The 17,805-nt window shown below is 44.4% G+C and overlaps 1 protein-coding gene and 1 long non-coding RNA gene across 2 annotated transcripts in view; one reads left to right on the forward strand and one right to left on the reverse strand.

Moving 5' to 3' along the window:
* MPL (MPL proto-oncogene, thrombopoietin receptor) overlaps positions 1 to 4,900 on the forward strand; it is a 57,983-nt gene extending 53,083 nt beyond the window's left edge. The window contains exons 10-11 of the mRNA XM_066597904.1: positions 241 to 324; positions 3,785 to 4,900. Coding sequence (XP_066454001.1) covers positions 241 to 324; positions 3,785 to 4,048 — 348 coding nt within the window. The 3' untranslated portion in view covers positions 4,049 to 4,900. The remainder of the gene's footprint in view (positions 1 to 240; positions 325 to 3,784) is intronic.
* LOC136621988 (uncharacterized) overlaps positions 1 to 17,805 on the reverse strand; it is a 398,847-nt gene that overhangs the window by 88,612 nt on the left and 292,430 nt on the right. The gene's annotated exons all lie outside the window — the stretch shown is intronic.

Consider the following 17,805-nt stretch of genomic DNA (forward strand, 5'->3'; position numbering starts at 1 on the left):
CAAAGCCCTGGACCTCCATGTTACCCCCCAACAGCCACTGATAACCTGGTGGATATCTCTCTTCTTCCTAGATACAGTGATGAGGGCAGCTGACTGACTCTTTGCCCTGGATGAAGGAAAGCCTAGTTATGGCAGCAGTTACACTGCAGCAAAAAAGACACTTAATGGTAAATGGATATGAGTATAGCTTTGTGGTATACAATGTGCATCTTGTTTATATGATGCTTTTGCTGTAGGAAGTTGAAGAACAAGTTGTGGCCTCCCTTACCAAACCTGCATCGGGTGCTGGACACCTTCCTGGCCGAGATCCAGAAACAGTATCAGGTAAATCCTAACAAGACCCCATTATAATAAGCTCAGAGTCATCGCCACCCCATAGCCCCCAAATAAGTCCTGCAGTCGTCATCTTGTGAAAAGTTGGTTAAAATCCCTTTCAACGGCTTGTGGGAAAGATGGGTGACAATATGGCCGCTATTACTCCTCGCCAGAATGCGCTATTCTTCTATTTCTGCACATTGTTCCCTAGCTTCACTTATGCTGATTTCCATGAAAATCCAAACGCGAGGAGAAGTTCGCTACTTCTTCCTGCACTGTTGCCACTATTGTACTCCACTTCCCAGCATTCATTAGAGTTTAACTAGTTGAACAACCTTTTGGCCTTATTAGATACAATGCATTCCGAAAGTCTTCACACTCGCTCGCTTTTTTTTACATTTTATGTTGTGGCCTTGTGTTCCCCCTCATTCTGCACTCAGGACCCCATAACGACAAAGTGACAGCAGAATGGGAGAAATCTTTGTAAGTTTTTTTAAACTTTAAAACCTAATTTTGCATTGCCATTAGTATTCACACCCCGTTCTCAGTACTTAGTTGAAGCCCCATGGCTCTGGCTGGCACTCACGGACATTCACAGAGTTGTCTCTAAGCCCCTCCTGGGTGGTCTTGGCTGGGGTCTTAGAGTCATTGTCTTGTTGGAAGGTGACCCTTCTGCCCGGTCTGAGGTCCTTTCGCTCTGAATTAGGTTTTCATTATCTCTGTATTTTTCCCAATTCAGCTTTCCATGATGCTCCACCCCCAGGCTTCACTGTAGGGATGGTATTGGGCAGATGATGAGCGGCACCTGGCTTCCATCCACCCTGACCGGTCTCTCCTCCCCCACGATGATACCATCAGCAGGCTTCACTGTAGGGATGGTATTGGGCAGGTGATGAGCGGCGCCTGGTTTCCATCCACCCTGACTGGTCTCCCCTTCCCCAGCATGATGCTTCACTGCCAGGCTTCACTGCAGGGATGGTATTAGGCAGGTGATGAGCAGCGCCTGGTTTCCTTCAGACAGAAGGCTTAGAGGCCAAAAAGTTCCATCTTGGTGTTATCAGAAAAGATAATCTTGTTTGGCAGTTTGAGGGTCCTTTTAGGTGATTTTTGGTAACTCCAGGTGATTTTAATGTCTCTTACTGAGGAGGCTTGTTTCTGGCTGCTCTGTTATAAAGCCCAGATTGGTGGAGGCTGCAGTGATGGTTGACCTTCTGGAAGTTTCTCCCATCTGCACACAGGATCTTTGGAGCTCAGCCAGAGTCACCGATGGGTTCTTGGTCACCTCTCTCACAAAGACCCTTCTCCCCTTAGTCTGGTGGGTTGGCGGCTCTAGGAAGAGTCCTGGTTGTTCTTCTTCCATGTAAGAATTATGGAGGCCGCAGGGCTCTTGGGTACTTTCAGTGCAGCAGAAATGTTTTTCCAGCTTCTCCAGATCTGCGCCTCCACACAATCCTGTCTCTGAGCTCTACAGGCAGGTCTTTTCTCCTCATGGCTTGCTTTGGCTCCGATATGCATTGTGAGCGGTGAGATCTTACATAGATGGGGGGGATGTTATGTTTTATTTTCAATCTGCTAAATTTACCACAAGTGACTTTACTTCACTGCAATGATTCCTAAAACTTAACCTTTAATGAATAGATTCTAAAATTAGGATGGCCTAAAAGACAAACAAACATACACAAGGCTGTGCCAGGAAGTAACCCACTGTATGTAGACCCCTCAGGGGTCAACTAGTGTGTGGTGGGGATAATTGCACTAAAACAGCAGCACTCGATGGATAATGGTCCTAGGGTGCCGAATTCCGTGCACTGTAATAGCAGCACTCTGCGGATGATATACCCAGAGTACAGAATTTCTGATAACAATCAGACTAATAGCGTTCGAGGTTCAGTGATTCGTTCGACGCGTTTCTGCCGCGAAACCGGCTCCTCGGGAACTTGCATGAACCATTTTAACATCGCACAACAATGTGCCAAAATTTAGGCAAAGCTGCTTTGAACAGAACAGTTCATGTGGCCTAATAGCCCCAACTGTACCCGTATCAACGAACCCATATCTACCTGGCTGATACAACTGCTAACAACAGGTATCCCCAGGACCCCTTGTACTGGAACAATGTCGCTACCAAATCCCAATCAGAGCAAAGTAGGACGGGGCACATTGTTGTGCGATGTGAAAATGGTTCATGCAAGTTCCCGAGGAGCCGGTTACGCGGCAGAAACACGTCGAACGAATCACTGAACCTCGAACGTTATTAGTCTGATTGTTATCAGAAATTCTGTACTCTGGGTATATCGTCCGCAGAGTGCTGCTATTACAGTGCAGGGAATTCGGCACCCTAGGACCATTATCCATCGGGTGCTGCTGTTTTAGTGCAATTATCTCCACCACACATTAGTTGACCCCGAAGGGGTCAACTAATCCTGGCATAGCCTTGTGTATGTTTGTTTGTCTTTTAGGCCATCCTAATTTTAGAATCTATTTATTAACCCTTTCCAATCCACTGTCTGACGTCTGAAGACATTATGATTTAAGGCTGTACAGCTCTGATGTTGGAAGACGTCCATCAGGGTTCTCTTACTGTATATTGCCAGCCTCTCTGCTGTCGGAGCCTATCCAAGGTGTCACCTCATGCAGTACTGACTTTAGCCAGCAGATAGCGCTATTGTATAACAGCAGAAAAAGAGTAAGCCCCCTGGGAAAACCAGGATACAAATTGGATTGGAAAGGATTGAAGGTTAAGTCTTAGGAATCATTGCAGTGAAGTAAACTCTTTTATCTTATTGTTGATTCCTCTGCTATGGTGAAACGGTACCACAGGTGACTTCAATCAAGGTGTTAAAACATCTCAGTGATCAAGAGTAAATGGGAGCCCCCAGAGCTAAAGTGTCCCACCAAAGGGTGTGAATACTTATGTCAATGCAAAATGGTAGTTTTTCATTTTTAAAAAATGTACAGATTTCTACCCTTCTGTTGTCACGTTGCCATTATGGGGTATTGAGTGCAGAATGATGGGGAAACGAGGCTACAAAAATAACAAAATGTAAAAAAAACTGTATATTGACTGAAATGGAGAACTAGAGGAAGGAAGGGGGATGACAGAGCAGCCATATATGGGCCCTTGTAGAAAGATTGCCCATTCTTATTGTTCTTGTCCACATTTTCAGAGGTCGTCAGAATGTGGATGTGTTATCAGGATCTCTGGTTTCATGTGGTGAACTTGTGGAGGTGTCAAATGACACGTGAAAAAGAGTATCTTTGCATTAATCCTCCTCATTCTCTATGAATGGCATTGGGGGAAGACCTTGTCGATGACCAGGGGACTGAGAAATGATCCCCATCAGAGCTAATATGGTTGACAGACCCTGAGGGCGGGAGCACAAGCTTACATGAGAGGAGGCTTCATTATAAGACATCTTTGGTCATGCTTCTGGTGCGGCGGTGACTGTTGTGTTGTTTCTTCTCTCAGCCTGATTCCACTCTGTATGAGAAGCCCCCGGAGGAAGCAGCGCAGCCCTCGTGTTTGGAAATACTCTGTGAACTGACAGTAACCAACGAGGGTCAACAAGTGTCCCAGGATTATGTTCAGCTCTCTCCACCGAGCTACCAGAATGTGGAGTTCTGGCCAAACTTGGAGCATCTGGAACTAAACCTGGACCTTAGGGCCAATAATCAGCTGACCTATGACCTCACCAATCAGACTTACCTGCCCACTGTCTGGAGCCTGCAGTGAAGACGCCATTGGCATAAAAGGGAGAAGAGGAAGTATTCTGTAAATATTTGACACACTGAGCTAACGACTGTATGAGAAGAATGTATCAATCCCGGAAATACTGTTTATGAATGTAGAGTATTATGTATCCATCCTTGGATCTCATCAGAAGTTCACACTTCCGCACAGATGTAAAAATTGACATGTTTTTTTGTGAGTACAATTGTAATCTCCAACCTGTGGATCTCCGTCGGATGCCGAACTACAACTCCCAGTGTGGGGCTTACATGGAGTTGTAGTTTTGCAGTCACTGATGCGTCACAGGTTGGAGATGATTGCAATTGTGAATGGAGAACATACATGCACCACATTTATATTACCACTAGTTGCCATTTTCGGCCTGTTCTCTTCATGGCCCGTAGTCCAGTTTGGGGGTCTGGTTCATTTTGTTGTAAAAGTCCGCCATACTTAAAAATAATTTCAGTTCAAGGCCCATGCAACATTTTTTATTTAAAAAATTTAGCGCTTCCGATAAAACTGCGCCATTTTCACTGATATAAAACTGTTCATGAAATGACATTCCCCATTATGTGGATCTGCTTATATAATATCATGGAGGATTACTTATAGGGACAAGCAGATAGAAAGGGAAGGATCAGACGATGAAGCTGCAGCGTAATGTGACAGAGAGAACGATGAATAAGATTTCCAGATGATCGTTGTATCCAACTGTGATATGTGAGTTATTGTAGCGCTGGGAATCAGAAGACTGTAACATTGTAACATACTGTAATGTATATGTGTCAATTATATAACTATTATAAAGTATTATTAACTGGCAGGGGCGCCCCGAGCCTCTCTGCTGCCTGAGACAAAATGTGAGTTGATGCTTCCCCCCCCCCCCCATACCCCGCAAAAAAGCAAGAAAAAAAACACTCAAATGCGTGTTATAGGCCAACACATTGAGACTTGTCTGAAGTGACAGAGTATTAGTGTTCCCCTTAGTGGCCCCAATAGTAATAGTAACCCCCATAATGGCTCCAGTAGTATTAGTGACACCCATTAGTGGCCCCAGTCATAGTAGTGGCCTCAGTAGCAATAGTGACCATATTAGTGGCCACAGTAACAATAGTGACCCTATTAGCGGCCCCAGTAGTAATAATGTCTCCCTTAGTGGACATCTGACCCGGCAGCAACCCGGCACCTTCAATCACACATTTAATTCCCTCTGTCTATAGCTGTGGACAGGCGGCCTTTGCTGCTGTAAACAGACTGTGACCCCTGATCTCTCCATTTTCCCCCCAAGACACCGGGGGTAAGGGGTCACAGTCTGATTACAGTAACAGTGGCCGCCAGACCACGGCTGCAGATGAGTGAGTTAAATGCATGATTGATGGTGTCGGGGTGATGCACGGTTGGCCGGCAGTCAACAATTATTTTTTACCAGCCATTAACATGATCGGTAAAAAATTACCTTTGTAACATAGTAACATCGTTTGTAAGGCCGAATGAATGTGGCATTAATTGCCTTCGGGGCGATAACCTACTGGCTGGGTAGCAATGCTAACGCTGCCCCTCTGATGTGCTGCAGACCGTACCTGAAGTCTATTCTGGTACAATTGCTTTAAGGAAGGAGGGCCCCATAGTAAAATCAAAATAGACCCCACTACTGTTGGCCCTGAAATGAGACTACCCTGCCCCCTCATGTATTCCCTTAGGCTACATGGTGAAGACGTGGTGTAGAATTGCTAGTGTAACATGCCAGAAAGCATAATGGAAGTGGGACAGTCCCCATTATAGTCAATGGGGGTCCTTAGGTGCTGTTCGATTCTGTCATAGGCTGGACCAGTTCCTGCAGGGATTCTGTTGTCCTTACCCCCGCAATGGAACAAGAAAAACTGAATCCTGAACAGAAACAAAGTGCAGAAGTGGATATGGCTTAACTGGATGATCGCTCTCCTGCTGTGAAGGCCGTATAGCGGTACTGAGCTCATGACGGGGGGCTGGATCTCAAATACTCCTCAGCGCTAATCCCAGACCAAAACTGGGAACCTGTTCTTGGGGGATGGATATTTAGGCATTGGATGACATTTCCATCTGTTGGAAGATCAAGTATTATTTGTTATGGTGGGATTGGCAAGAGTAGAATTTTGATTTCTGCTTCGGACAACCTATATCCAGAGGCCATTTTCTCTAGTGATCAACTGATTATGTTTGGAGTCCTACAGCTGATGAGATGCTTTATTAACCGGATCCTCCTCAATCAGATCCTGATTGGGGAAGCAGCTGCCGTACAGGGGTTGTGCAAGGTGGTCAGTGCCTTTAAGGGTTAAATGAAATAAAGTTTGGTTACGTGCTAGCCAGTAGAGCAAAATGTGACTGTTCTCAGTAAGAGAAACCAAGTAATCTGGTTGATATGAGACCTTTAATTTGGCTAACATAAATACATGATGTTAGAGCGAGCATTCAGACTTCTCAGGATCCCTCCCCAGGTGTAATGAAACAGATCTGGATAGGGCACTTAAAACAATACCAGACAAGATGAGCACTGAATGAAATACTTAATTAGTCCACTAGAAAGGTATGCGACAGTTCTATAATCTCTAAATTGGTGTTAGGGGGTCACCAGGCCTGAGTGTTGTCTCTCCTTTAGACCTGCAAATTTGGAAGATGGAATAATACCTTTGTAGTGCCACCCATTAGATGGCAGCATTCCTTAAAATCAATGCATGACTTTTTACCAAGTCTGTAAAACAATGATTGTGAATAGCATCCTTTCTGGGTGCTCTCCTTGCAGAGAGACAATGCCATCCCCCGCCCAACTCACCCCACAGGTGTCTCCACACACACCCAGGGTGCTCTCCTTAAGGACACCCCTCTCTACCTCCTTCAGACCTTTTATATTCTTCACTGATGCAAGAACCCTCCTCCGAGGTTCATTGCATTCTTGAGGGTATCAAAAATGTCCATAAATTTATACTCCCAAATTCTTCTGTGACGCTGAGACTTGAAGTTGTCCTAATGTAATGATCTGCAAGACCTGCTCACATGTACTCACCGCGGACAGGGCACAAATCCCTAACACACAATAGGACTACAAGATGCCTGGGACATTCATATGTTCCACGTCCGATATTGTGTACCCGATCCTGTAAGTAAATGTCCTGTTGGGGGGCCTTTATGTTGGAGAAACAGGACAAAAACTGAGAGCCAGGATGAGATCTCATCGCCACACAATCAGAGAGGGAAAGATGGAATTATCTGTGTCAAAACATTTTTCTAGTCACAGACATGTTAGGGAATCATCAGAGGTATTTCATAGTGTTTAATTGCCTGGTCTGAATTATGTGAGAAGTTGTGTACACAAATCACTGACACATGACACAGTAGTATCATCCAACAATGATGCTCTTCTGGGTTTATTACAAGGCAGACAATGTATATATAAGTTCATTTACGTATCAACAGAAATACACGCCCCCCTGGAATCATAAGAACTCACGATTGGTTCTAGGTGCTAATGGTTTAACATATGTTAACGCCTTGAGGTGTTTTACTACTAAATAATTCATAGAAACCTGAAGCTAGATTCTGTATTCACTGTTCTAGTAGTTCCTATACGAATGGAGGGGGTTAGAAACTGCTCACCCTAGACATTCCTAAGCCAGGAAAGGATATGGGGGAGTATGAGCCTGCATCTACATACCAATGTATAACATGAACTGAGTTAACCATTTAGATGCTAGTTATCAACTAAGAAGGAAGATATATCAGTATCTACATAAATATACATACACGTGTTTGCTTAGGCTGATGTAAGAAACATATATTATTACTATAACAGACATAACATGGAACAGATGAGAGTTATCATACTGAAGGCCAACTTCAAATCACTTCATCACAGAGCAATTGGGAGTGTATAAATTTATGACTATTTTTTATAACCTCAAAAAATGGAATGAATCTCGGAGCGGGGTTCTTGCATCAGTGGAGAATATGAAAGGTCTGAAGGAGGTCAAAAGGGGTGTTCTTAAGGAAAACATCCAGGGTGTGTTTGGAGACACCTGGGGGGGTGAGTGGGTCAGGGGATGGCGTTGTCTCTCCCTAAGGAGAAAACCCAGAAGGTTTGCTATTCCCAATCATTGTTTTACAGACTGTTAAAAAGTCATACATTGTTTTGAAGGAATGGTGCCATCCAATAGGTGGCGCTGCAGAGGTATTTTCCATCTGTCTTATTTGCAACTCTGAAGGAGAGATAACACACATGCCTGATCACCTCCTAACACAAATTAAGAGATCATAGAACTGTCACATTCCACTCCAGTGGACTAATTTAGTATTTACTTCTCTGCTCATCTTGTCTGATATTGTTTTAAGTGCAAATTAGTTTAGCCATTGATAAGGGCCAATAGGGGCTGTAAAGAAATTAATAAATGTCGCTTATCAAAGTACCGTATATATGCTTATCAATCTATTTTAGCAAAAAGAATATTTTAGCAATATATTGTATGTGTAACAGAAGTCATGACTGTTTTTAAGGAAGTACGTCTGATCTAAGTGGAATCAGGAAGTTCTAAGGCCAGATGTCTCGGAAGACATAGCCTAACCGCAAAGAAGTTGCTAGCTCTTACATGTGAAATCAGCTATTTCTTAATGTCATATATCAAGCCTAAATGTCAAAGTTTATTTAATGATTAGGTCATAAGTTTATTGTAAGATGTATGGAAATCATGAGGTTATTCCTTATATTACCAGAGGTCGCATCCCTGCGTGGGCGATCTTCTATAAATACCAAGAGATACAGATAATAAAATAGAGTCACTTGTTTCAAACCATATACTGTGTGTATAGGTCTGTGCATGGTCTCTCAAAGGAGCGCTCCTCCTGCTTAGGTCAATTCGGAACCGACAACATAACTGACCAGTCTGTTTGAACAAATTAACCCTCGACACCATGTCTGTGCCTTTTCATGTGTGTACATTTGTATATATATGCCCCATCCAGATGTGTTTCATTATGCCTGAGGAAGGATCCTAAGTACGTCTGAAAGCTCGCTGTAACATCATGTATTTTTGTTAGCCATTAAAAGGTATCATATCTACAAGATTACTTGGTTTCTCCCACTGAGAACAATCACATTTTAAGGGTTAATGCACGTTTAGCAATTTCATCATTAAGCACTAGAGATGAGCGAACGCGTTCGTCCGAGCTTGATATTCGTGCGAATATTAGGGTGTTCGGGATGTTCGTTATTCGTAACGAACACCATGCGGTGTTCTGGTTAATTTAACTTTCTTCCCTGAGACGTTAGCGCTTTTTTTTGGCCAATATAAAGACAGGGAAGGCATTACAACTTCCCCCTGCAACGTTTAAGCCCTATACCACCCCCCTGCTGTGAGTGGCTGGGGAGATAAGGTGTCACCCGAGTATTGAAATCTGCCCCTCCCGCGGGTCGCTATGGATGCATTCTGACATGAGTTTAGGGAAAGTGCTATCGTGTTGGAGCTGCTATAGGGAGAGTGTTAGGAGTATTTTAGGTGTCAAGAACCCCAACGGTCCTTCTTAGGGCCATAAATCTTCTCTATATGCGCTCAATGGGGCCGGCGGCAGCAGCGCTGACCCCATTGAGAACATATAGAAGAGAAATCCTTCTTCTCTGGCACAGCTGTAACAGCTGTAGCAGAGAAGAACGATGTTTGCCCATTGAATTCAATGGAGCGGCAATACAGCAGGTTCCACTGAATGCAATGGGCTGCCGGCGATCGCAGGATGAATGGTCGGAAAGGGGTTAAATATATAACCCCTTTCCTGCAATTCATCCAGAAATGTGTTACACTAAAAATATATACCGGCGTATAAGGCGACCGGGCGTATAAGACGACCCCCCAACTGTCACCTTATACGCCGGTAATACAGTGGAGCAAAGAATAAAAAGCATTACTCACTTTTTCAGATGATCTGCGGCGCTCCTGCAGGCTGTCGCTCCTTCCTGGTTCCCGGCAGACTATTCCTTTCTCCACGAAAGGCTTTAAATCCCTGCCTCCAGAAACACATGTGCCTTCAGCCAATCACAGCCAATGACAATGATGTCATTGAATGGCTGTGATTGGCTGTGTTTCTGGAGGCGGGGATTTCAAGCCAATCACAGCCATTCAATGACATCATTGTCATTGGCTGTGATTGGCTGTGTTTCTGGAGGCGGGGATTTCAAGCCTTTCGTGCAGAAAGGAATACTCTGCCGTGGATTAGGAGGGAGCGACAGCCTGCAGGAGCGCCGCAGATCATCTGAAAAAGTGAGTAATGCTTTTTATTCTTTGCTCCACTGTATTACCGGCGTATAAGGTGACAGTTGGGGGGTCGTCTTATACGCCCGGTCGCCTTATACGCCGGTATATATTTTTAGTGTAACACATTTCTGGATGAATTGCAGGAAAGGGGTTATATATTTAACCCCTTTCCGACCATTCATCCTGCGATCGCGGGCAGCCCATTGCATTCAGTGGAACCTGTTGTTTTGCTGGCTCCATTGAATTCAATGGGCAAACATCGTTCTTCTCTGCTACAGCTGTTACAGCTGTGGCAGAGGAGAACGATCTTTATGCTGACAGTGGGGGGGGGGGGGCACTCTTGCCGCTATTGTGGCTTAATAGTGGGACCTGTGAACTTGAGATGCAGCCCACCATGTAGCCCCTCGCCTGCCCTATCCGTCACTGTGTCATTCCCATCACTTTCCTGAATTGCCCAGATTTTCACACATGAAAACCTTAGCGAGCATCGGCGAAATACAAAAATGTTCTGGTCGCCCATTGACTTCAATGGGGTTCGTTGTTCGAAACGAACCCTCGAGCATCACGGGAAGTTCGTTCCGAATAACGAACACCCGAACATTTTGGTGTTCGCTCATCTCTATTAAGCACCCATTGGAATCAATTAGTGTCTATGTAAGACTATAGATACTCCAGATGTGTCAAGACAAGAGTCTCTTTGAGTAAAGACACCCCTTATTACCTCCAGATGAACATCATGCAACGTTGAGTTCAAGAAACGGCATCCCATAACCCGGTGATGCCCGTTTGCAGTAATTACCATCCCTACCGCCATTTCTGTTAGATCTCGTTATCTAACGCTGAAGCTGATAGGATCTCTCAACAGTTGTGCAAATATCAAGACTTGTCTGTTGAATTGCAAGCATGATTAACAAGTTTGTAAAGTTGCTGCAGGGGGTCATGAGAGACGCCGTTACTATGACGATTGTTTTCAAACTTTTGCCAATAATTCTCCTGTGAAGACAGGAAATTGGTTCCCCGTGATGGGGATAAACTGGGAACTATTAACCATTTCCTGTCAGAGCATAAAGTGAGTACAAAAAAGGGATAAAATAGGTCCGCACTTCCCAATAGAAATCTATAGGTGCACATTAAACCACGGCTGCAGCATACAATAGAAGCAGAAACCAAAAAGTGTCAGCAGCACTCATAATACATTCACTATCAGAGGGGTACATACCTATATAATACTCTAACCACATTAAATAATGCAAGGGTCTTGGTATATCATTTGATCAAATCATATTGAATGAATCAAGTGAATGAATTATTGTGCTGCTGACACTTTTTGGTTTCTGCCTCTAGAGCATAAAGTGAGGTCATGCACGGTGTAATGAGGGGTTAACCGAGGGGGAGGCTGGATGGAGTCATGTGCATGAGCCCTAAAATAACATATTCACAGATTTCGCCATAGTTTCCACATCAAATTTGCGGCAAAATCCATGTCTTAAAGTGTCTTAACCGCGCCATAGTAACAAGAGGAAGCGAGCTGTTACCTCTTGATGCGGATTACGCTCTGAATGTCCGTGAACCCTTGTGGTAATTATGTCTTTTGACTGGGCTAATTCTGTGGAAGCTGCACATGGAAATCGACCTCTGAAATCGTCGGCGTAGCTGTGTGCGTCTGCGGTTTATGGCGCGGACCGTAAAGCTCATACACAGGTGTGTAGACATAACCGTAAGCTATGGATCTGACGTGGAATTCGGGGGGGAATTTGCATCAAATCCACATCGAAATCGGTGTCATAAAACTCTAAGGGGCGTATTTCCCCCGCCGAGGGTCCGTGTGAGGATGGTGTATTGCGAGACACAAAAATAGACCCCGTTGTTTTCCACAAATCTGATTTTTCTCTTGCAGTCCCTCTTTTTCAGCAATTTGGCCGAAAACTTGTCTATTATTTCCTAAGTTACTCGCAGTACATCCGAGCGTCATACCGATGGGATGCGATTGGAATACATGGGATTTTCACACGTGTTCACAAATCATATCGTACATAGAAAACCACAAATTTACAAGTGGGATATCGGTCCGAGTTTCTTGGACTGATGTTGCACCCTCCTGTGTAAATGAAGCTCACTTTTGTGATAGACATGATGATTATTTTGTATAAAATGTCTATCGATTAATATAACCCAAATGTATTTTGCTATTGTAATGACTTCAACCTAATGTGGAACTCTGCTGCATAAGGAAAGAGTTAAATCACAGTGTCATATATATATATATATATTGCTTGTGCTCATGGATGAATCTCCAGCCCTGCCCCCCACGCTGAAACTTCTACAACAAAGGAATTCATTCAGCCTGAGCACATGTTGATAAGACTTGCCACATACAGTGGAAACTGCTTAAGGTTGCCTGCATAGAGGGCAGAGTCCATGTTACATCCTGGCTAGTAGGAGGTGGGCAGAGAGGTGGGGGATTCTATATGATCCGACAAATGAGAATCCTATATGTTACTGATGTAACCTGTTGCACGCCCATTGTGTGTCTGTACAATAAAAGGCCCTGTCTGGCTGTTTCTGGGCAGAGAGCCATTTTGGATATGAGATTGATCAGCTCGTGTCTCAATCTGCGCGACGATGTGTGCACACAATACCCAATTTGGAAGCGACAAAATACCCCAAAAGCCTGCTGGAGAAACCGTAATCCAGCACAATTGGCGTCTCCTGGGTGGACCGAGTTAAGAGATTTTGATTTCTTTCATTCTGGAAAAATACAGAGATCGGCAGACGGCACGCAGAACTCAGGGGCCCGAAAATCTACAGAACACGGTAAGATTGCTTTATGTAAATCTACCGATGTGATCTGGGTTCTGACTGCTTTTCTGCCTGTTCCTGATCCAGAGTGATAAATCAATGAAAGGCAGGTAATATAGTTCTTTCTTACTCGGAAAAAAGACCACCGTTTTAACCTGCTCAAGGGGTATTTTGTATGCTGTGTATATTATGTCTGAGACGGTTAAAAATTGTGTATACAAGACCAAGAGACAAATTCTGTGAGGGTTAATGTGTCGGGAGGGCGGACTCGGCTGTTTAAGTCTGAGGGAACACGCCAGTGACACGTGCTCCTAGGTAAAACTAGTGTGAGGTTAGGAAGATTTATGATACGTATACTTACCTTTATGATTGAGCGTGTTATGTTCTCATATGTGGAAAGGTATATACTGTGAAGTATAGCCGTGCTTTGTGACGGCTGATTTCTCCAGAATATTGTTGAAGTTTTGGTCATTGAAAATAATCGTCAGTCTCTGTGTATAGCTAAATGTCCTGTCTAGATCGTGTACAAGGAGTGCTCTTGGGGATTACTAGACGGTGGGTTGTTAAAAAAGGTAGATGAGATATATACCTTGGGTTGATATAAAGGTGGATATATATATATATATATACCTTGAGCCGTTGTGGGTATTCTCCAGTAATCCCGTCTGTCTGCTATTATAGAAAGAATGTGCAGTGTTGATTATTGGGGGAGGGGTGCTGGTAAGAGAGTGGACTGAAGTTAAGCCACTAAGAGCACTTCTCAATTAACCCTTTCTGTTTACTTTGTCTTTCCCTGTGTTTTATAGAATTAATGCGTATTGTAATCTGAGTGGGAAAGATGTTATATGGGAAGGATTTGAAGAAAGCAGATTTTACAAGAGAAACACTACTGTGTCTTCGAATAGAATGAATAGAAACTTTGAATAGAATAGAATAAGCAGGTAGCATAGAGTTGAGCAAAGTGAACAAGGACAAAGGTCATAGAGCTTGTGATTTGGTTGCTGATGGGAAAGGATCAGGAAAAGTTGCAGAAAGAAATGTTAGGTCATGGACAGGTAAGATAGGTTGTAGAAAGTTTTCAGAAGATGAGTAGGAAGCCCAGCAGAAAGAAAGGTGTTTTTAGATTGCTAGGAGGAGGTATAATGTACTTAAGAGATTGAAGAGGGGAAAGCATGTAGGGGGGTATGTGTATTGCTAATGAACAATGTAATGTCTTTGTGTTGACTACAGCCCCTCCCTGTAATAGCGGCCGCGCTTGCAATGTTTACAATCCAACATAGTGTGACTCTGCAGAAAATGTAGTGAGGCCTGCCCCCACCCTGAAGTTACTTCCCCCCCCCCCCATGTGCTCACTTTCAGGGTGTGTGATGTTACTTCCGGTCCCTCCCCATCCGGGACAGGACCTGGCCCCGCCCCTTCCTCCTCCAGCGGCCATCTTGCCTCACCTGGAAGTGCTGCTACTCAGCAGCCATTTTGCCTCACCTGGGAGTGCTGCTGCCCCTGGCCCCGCCCGTTCTTCCGGCAGCCATTTTGCCTCACCTGGGAGATTTGTAGCCCCGCCTCCTTCTGCCTCTGGCGGCCATTTTGCTGCATTTGGGAGGCCTATATTCCCCAATGCCACTGTATCCAGTGCTAACATCATGATTGTCTGAAGTAAGGTTTTGTTTGACCAGACTTTGTTACACTCCAAGATGTGGCCACTTTGGATGTGTGATAAGTTCAGGGAAACAAACCTTTGTGGAGATGCAGCTTGGGACATAGTAGATGACTAAGCTGGTTTATAGTGCATGGAAGATTGGAGTTGATGCATGGGGGCAGAGACCGGGAATACATGACAGGGGACGCTCTCTCATGTTCCCAGGGGCTCTGTTTTCCACTGCCCGCTTCTCCAATGGATACTCAGACAGATGATGTTACGGAAGGCTCCTACAGATGAAATAATTTCCCTATAGTCACCCATCAAACTTTTTCATGCAATTTGGTGAAGTAATTTAACTTTTTATGTGAAGAAAGAGGGATTGAATTGCCCAGAGTAGGATGTTAATTCATCCGTATTCTTTAGTTTTTCTTTGAGTCTTTTGTATATTCTAGTGTCAGTCTACACTGAAGCTATAATTATATTCCGACAGGAGAGTAAAAGCTAAACGCTGGCCATACCCTGAAATACTATTACACTGGGTGACGTAAAATTTGAATTGTGTGGCGCCCCCTTGTGTTAAAAAATGCTAACTGCGACCTGAAAGAAAAAAAAGTTTTTTTTAAGGAGATTTTCGCTCAGACTTCGCTGCATACAATGTCACCTTGACCTACAAAGTGCTTGTTTTTGTGCCTCTTGGTTTACTAGTTTGAACGCAATGACTCTTTTTCCATTGAGTATTGCGGTTCAAAAGGGGGGAGGCAGAGGTGATCTTGGCCATAGATGATCTAGGTGTTGTAGATCAGCTATTGGGTTTGAAAAAAAAAAGAAAGAAATAAATGATTTTGTGCTACAAGATTCCGAGCCATGTGAAATAGAACATCAGCACGATTATTTAGTACTAATACAGTAAGAAACTGCAGATATGCAAACAGTTATCAGAACCTCTGTTGATAATGCATATGTTGAGCTTTTTGCAGATGGTATCAGGGTGAGGATTGATGACTCCACATCGGATATGCAGTGGTCACACAACAAGATGTCCTAGAAGCAGAAGCTCTGCCTCCGCATGTCACAGTACAATAAGCGGAATTGAAGGCCCTCACTGAGGCGAGTAGAGTGGCGAGAGGTAAGACCGGCAACCCTTTACACTGACTCCTGGTATGCATTTGGCACAGCTCATGATTACGGCCCAATATGGAAGGCCAGACAGTTTTTACCTTAGCAGGACAACCAATTGAGAATGGTGCAGCGGTACAGAGTCGCATGGAGGCCCTACTTCTACCTGACAAAGTTGAGAGTTCGCACCGATTCCTACACTGGAGAGGCGAGAGACGACACCCTCGCTGACAGCGCAGCAAAGGCAGCGGCCCTCAAGCCGTGGAAGAAAGAAGAAAAGATACTGACAGCATGAGTCAGTGGTAAAAAACTTTGGACATTGACAAAAATTTGGACTTTGATATGCTAAAGACTTTTACAGTTACAAGCCAGCAAGGAAGGAAAGAATAAATGGACTAATATGGGAGCAGCAGAAACAGGACAGCATGTGGTGAACGGTCAACAGCACTTGCCCACCACAGTTCCTGTATCCCATGATGGCCCAGCTGATGGACGGAAAGACCCACCTAGTAAAGCAGCACTGACGACGACGCTTGAAAGAGGTTGGGCGACTTCTGGGTTCTCTGTAGCTGCTGCATCATTTGTCCGGTTTAGCATGATCTATGCCATAGGTGAGTCAGGGCAGAAGTAAATTTGCCACACCACACTTGCCGGGACCACTCTACCCATTTCAGGGATTGCAAATTGACTACGTTCAGCTCCCACTTGTTGGGAAGTATGACTACGTGCTTGTTGTTGTTGATGTCTTTGCAGGTTGGAGGCCGACCCTGTCACCAAGGCAAACAAGTAGGTAACCGCAAAGAAGCTCATGAACGAGGTAAACTGTGAATATGGGGTACCAGAGGTGATTCAGAGTCAGACAGAGGTATAAACTTCGCAGGTGAATGTAACATGTCATGTCTGCTCTGGGTGTATCCCAGGCCTTTTACATACTGTACCACCTTTAGAGTAGTGGAAAGGTGGAGAGACGTAGTGGCACGCTAAAAAGTAAGATACTTAAAAATGACGCCACTTTGGAAAGACTGTCATCCAATAGCCTTATACAGTGTTAGATATGAACCTAGGGGGGATTATACATTATCTCCCTACGAGATTGTTTGGGCTAGCCCCAAGGCTAGGTTGTTACTATCCTCAGTGGTTACAATTACAATCTGATGTGTTGACTGAGTATGTGATTTCCGTTGTTAAAGAACTAACCAAAGCCTATGCACAGGTGTTCTCTTCCAGACTCAGAGGCAGACACTGGGACACATATCTTGCAGCCTGGGGATTGGGTGTGCGTCAAGAAGTTCCCCAGGAAGCACCCTCCTGAGCCCCGATTTGATGGCCCCTACCAGGTGCTTCTGACTACTGCCACAGCTGTGAAACTAGCCGAAAGACTTACATGGATCCATGCTTCATACTGTAAGAAAGCTTCAGATCCGGGAGACCAGTCTTAGTTGTGCCAAAGACATTACTCTGGTTAGGGCTAGTGAGAGAGGAGGGTGGCAACTGGAATCCTTAGTCGGAAGAATATGGGGGTATGGTTACCTTCTAGTATAACTCGTCCAATGCTCAAGTAGCCGCATATTCCTTCGACTATTGTACTGTGGTCCCGTGTCTAGGCACAAGATCCCACCGCAGGCCAGATTTAGCTCAGTCCAGCTGGTTATATGACTTATATACCCGGGGAATACAATATGTTTGCGCCACTGATAACGTCTGGGGAGAAGACTGCCGTTATTGGGGATTAGTGGGATGGAACACAGGAATAGACTAGTCCTATAAACCGCGAAGTGCCTTAAATAAGAAAGATAAGAGCGGGAAATCCCTAATTAGTCGTATAACCCTCCTTGAGAATAATAAGGACAGCAGGTATTGGAAGGCTGAACTTAGTATGTTGCTTGGTTTTAATGCGGTTTTTACATTAACCATGGGAGATCCAAGCCCGGGGG

The sequence above is a fragment of the Eleutherodactylus coqui genome, chromosome 3, assembly GCF_035609145.1.
Source record: "Eleutherodactylus coqui strain aEleCoq1 chromosome 3, aEleCoq1.hap1, whole genome shotgun sequence".
NCBI classification, from domain to species: Eukaryota; Metazoa; Chordata; class Amphibia; order Anura; family Eleutherodactylidae; genus Eleutherodactylus; species Eleutherodactylus coqui.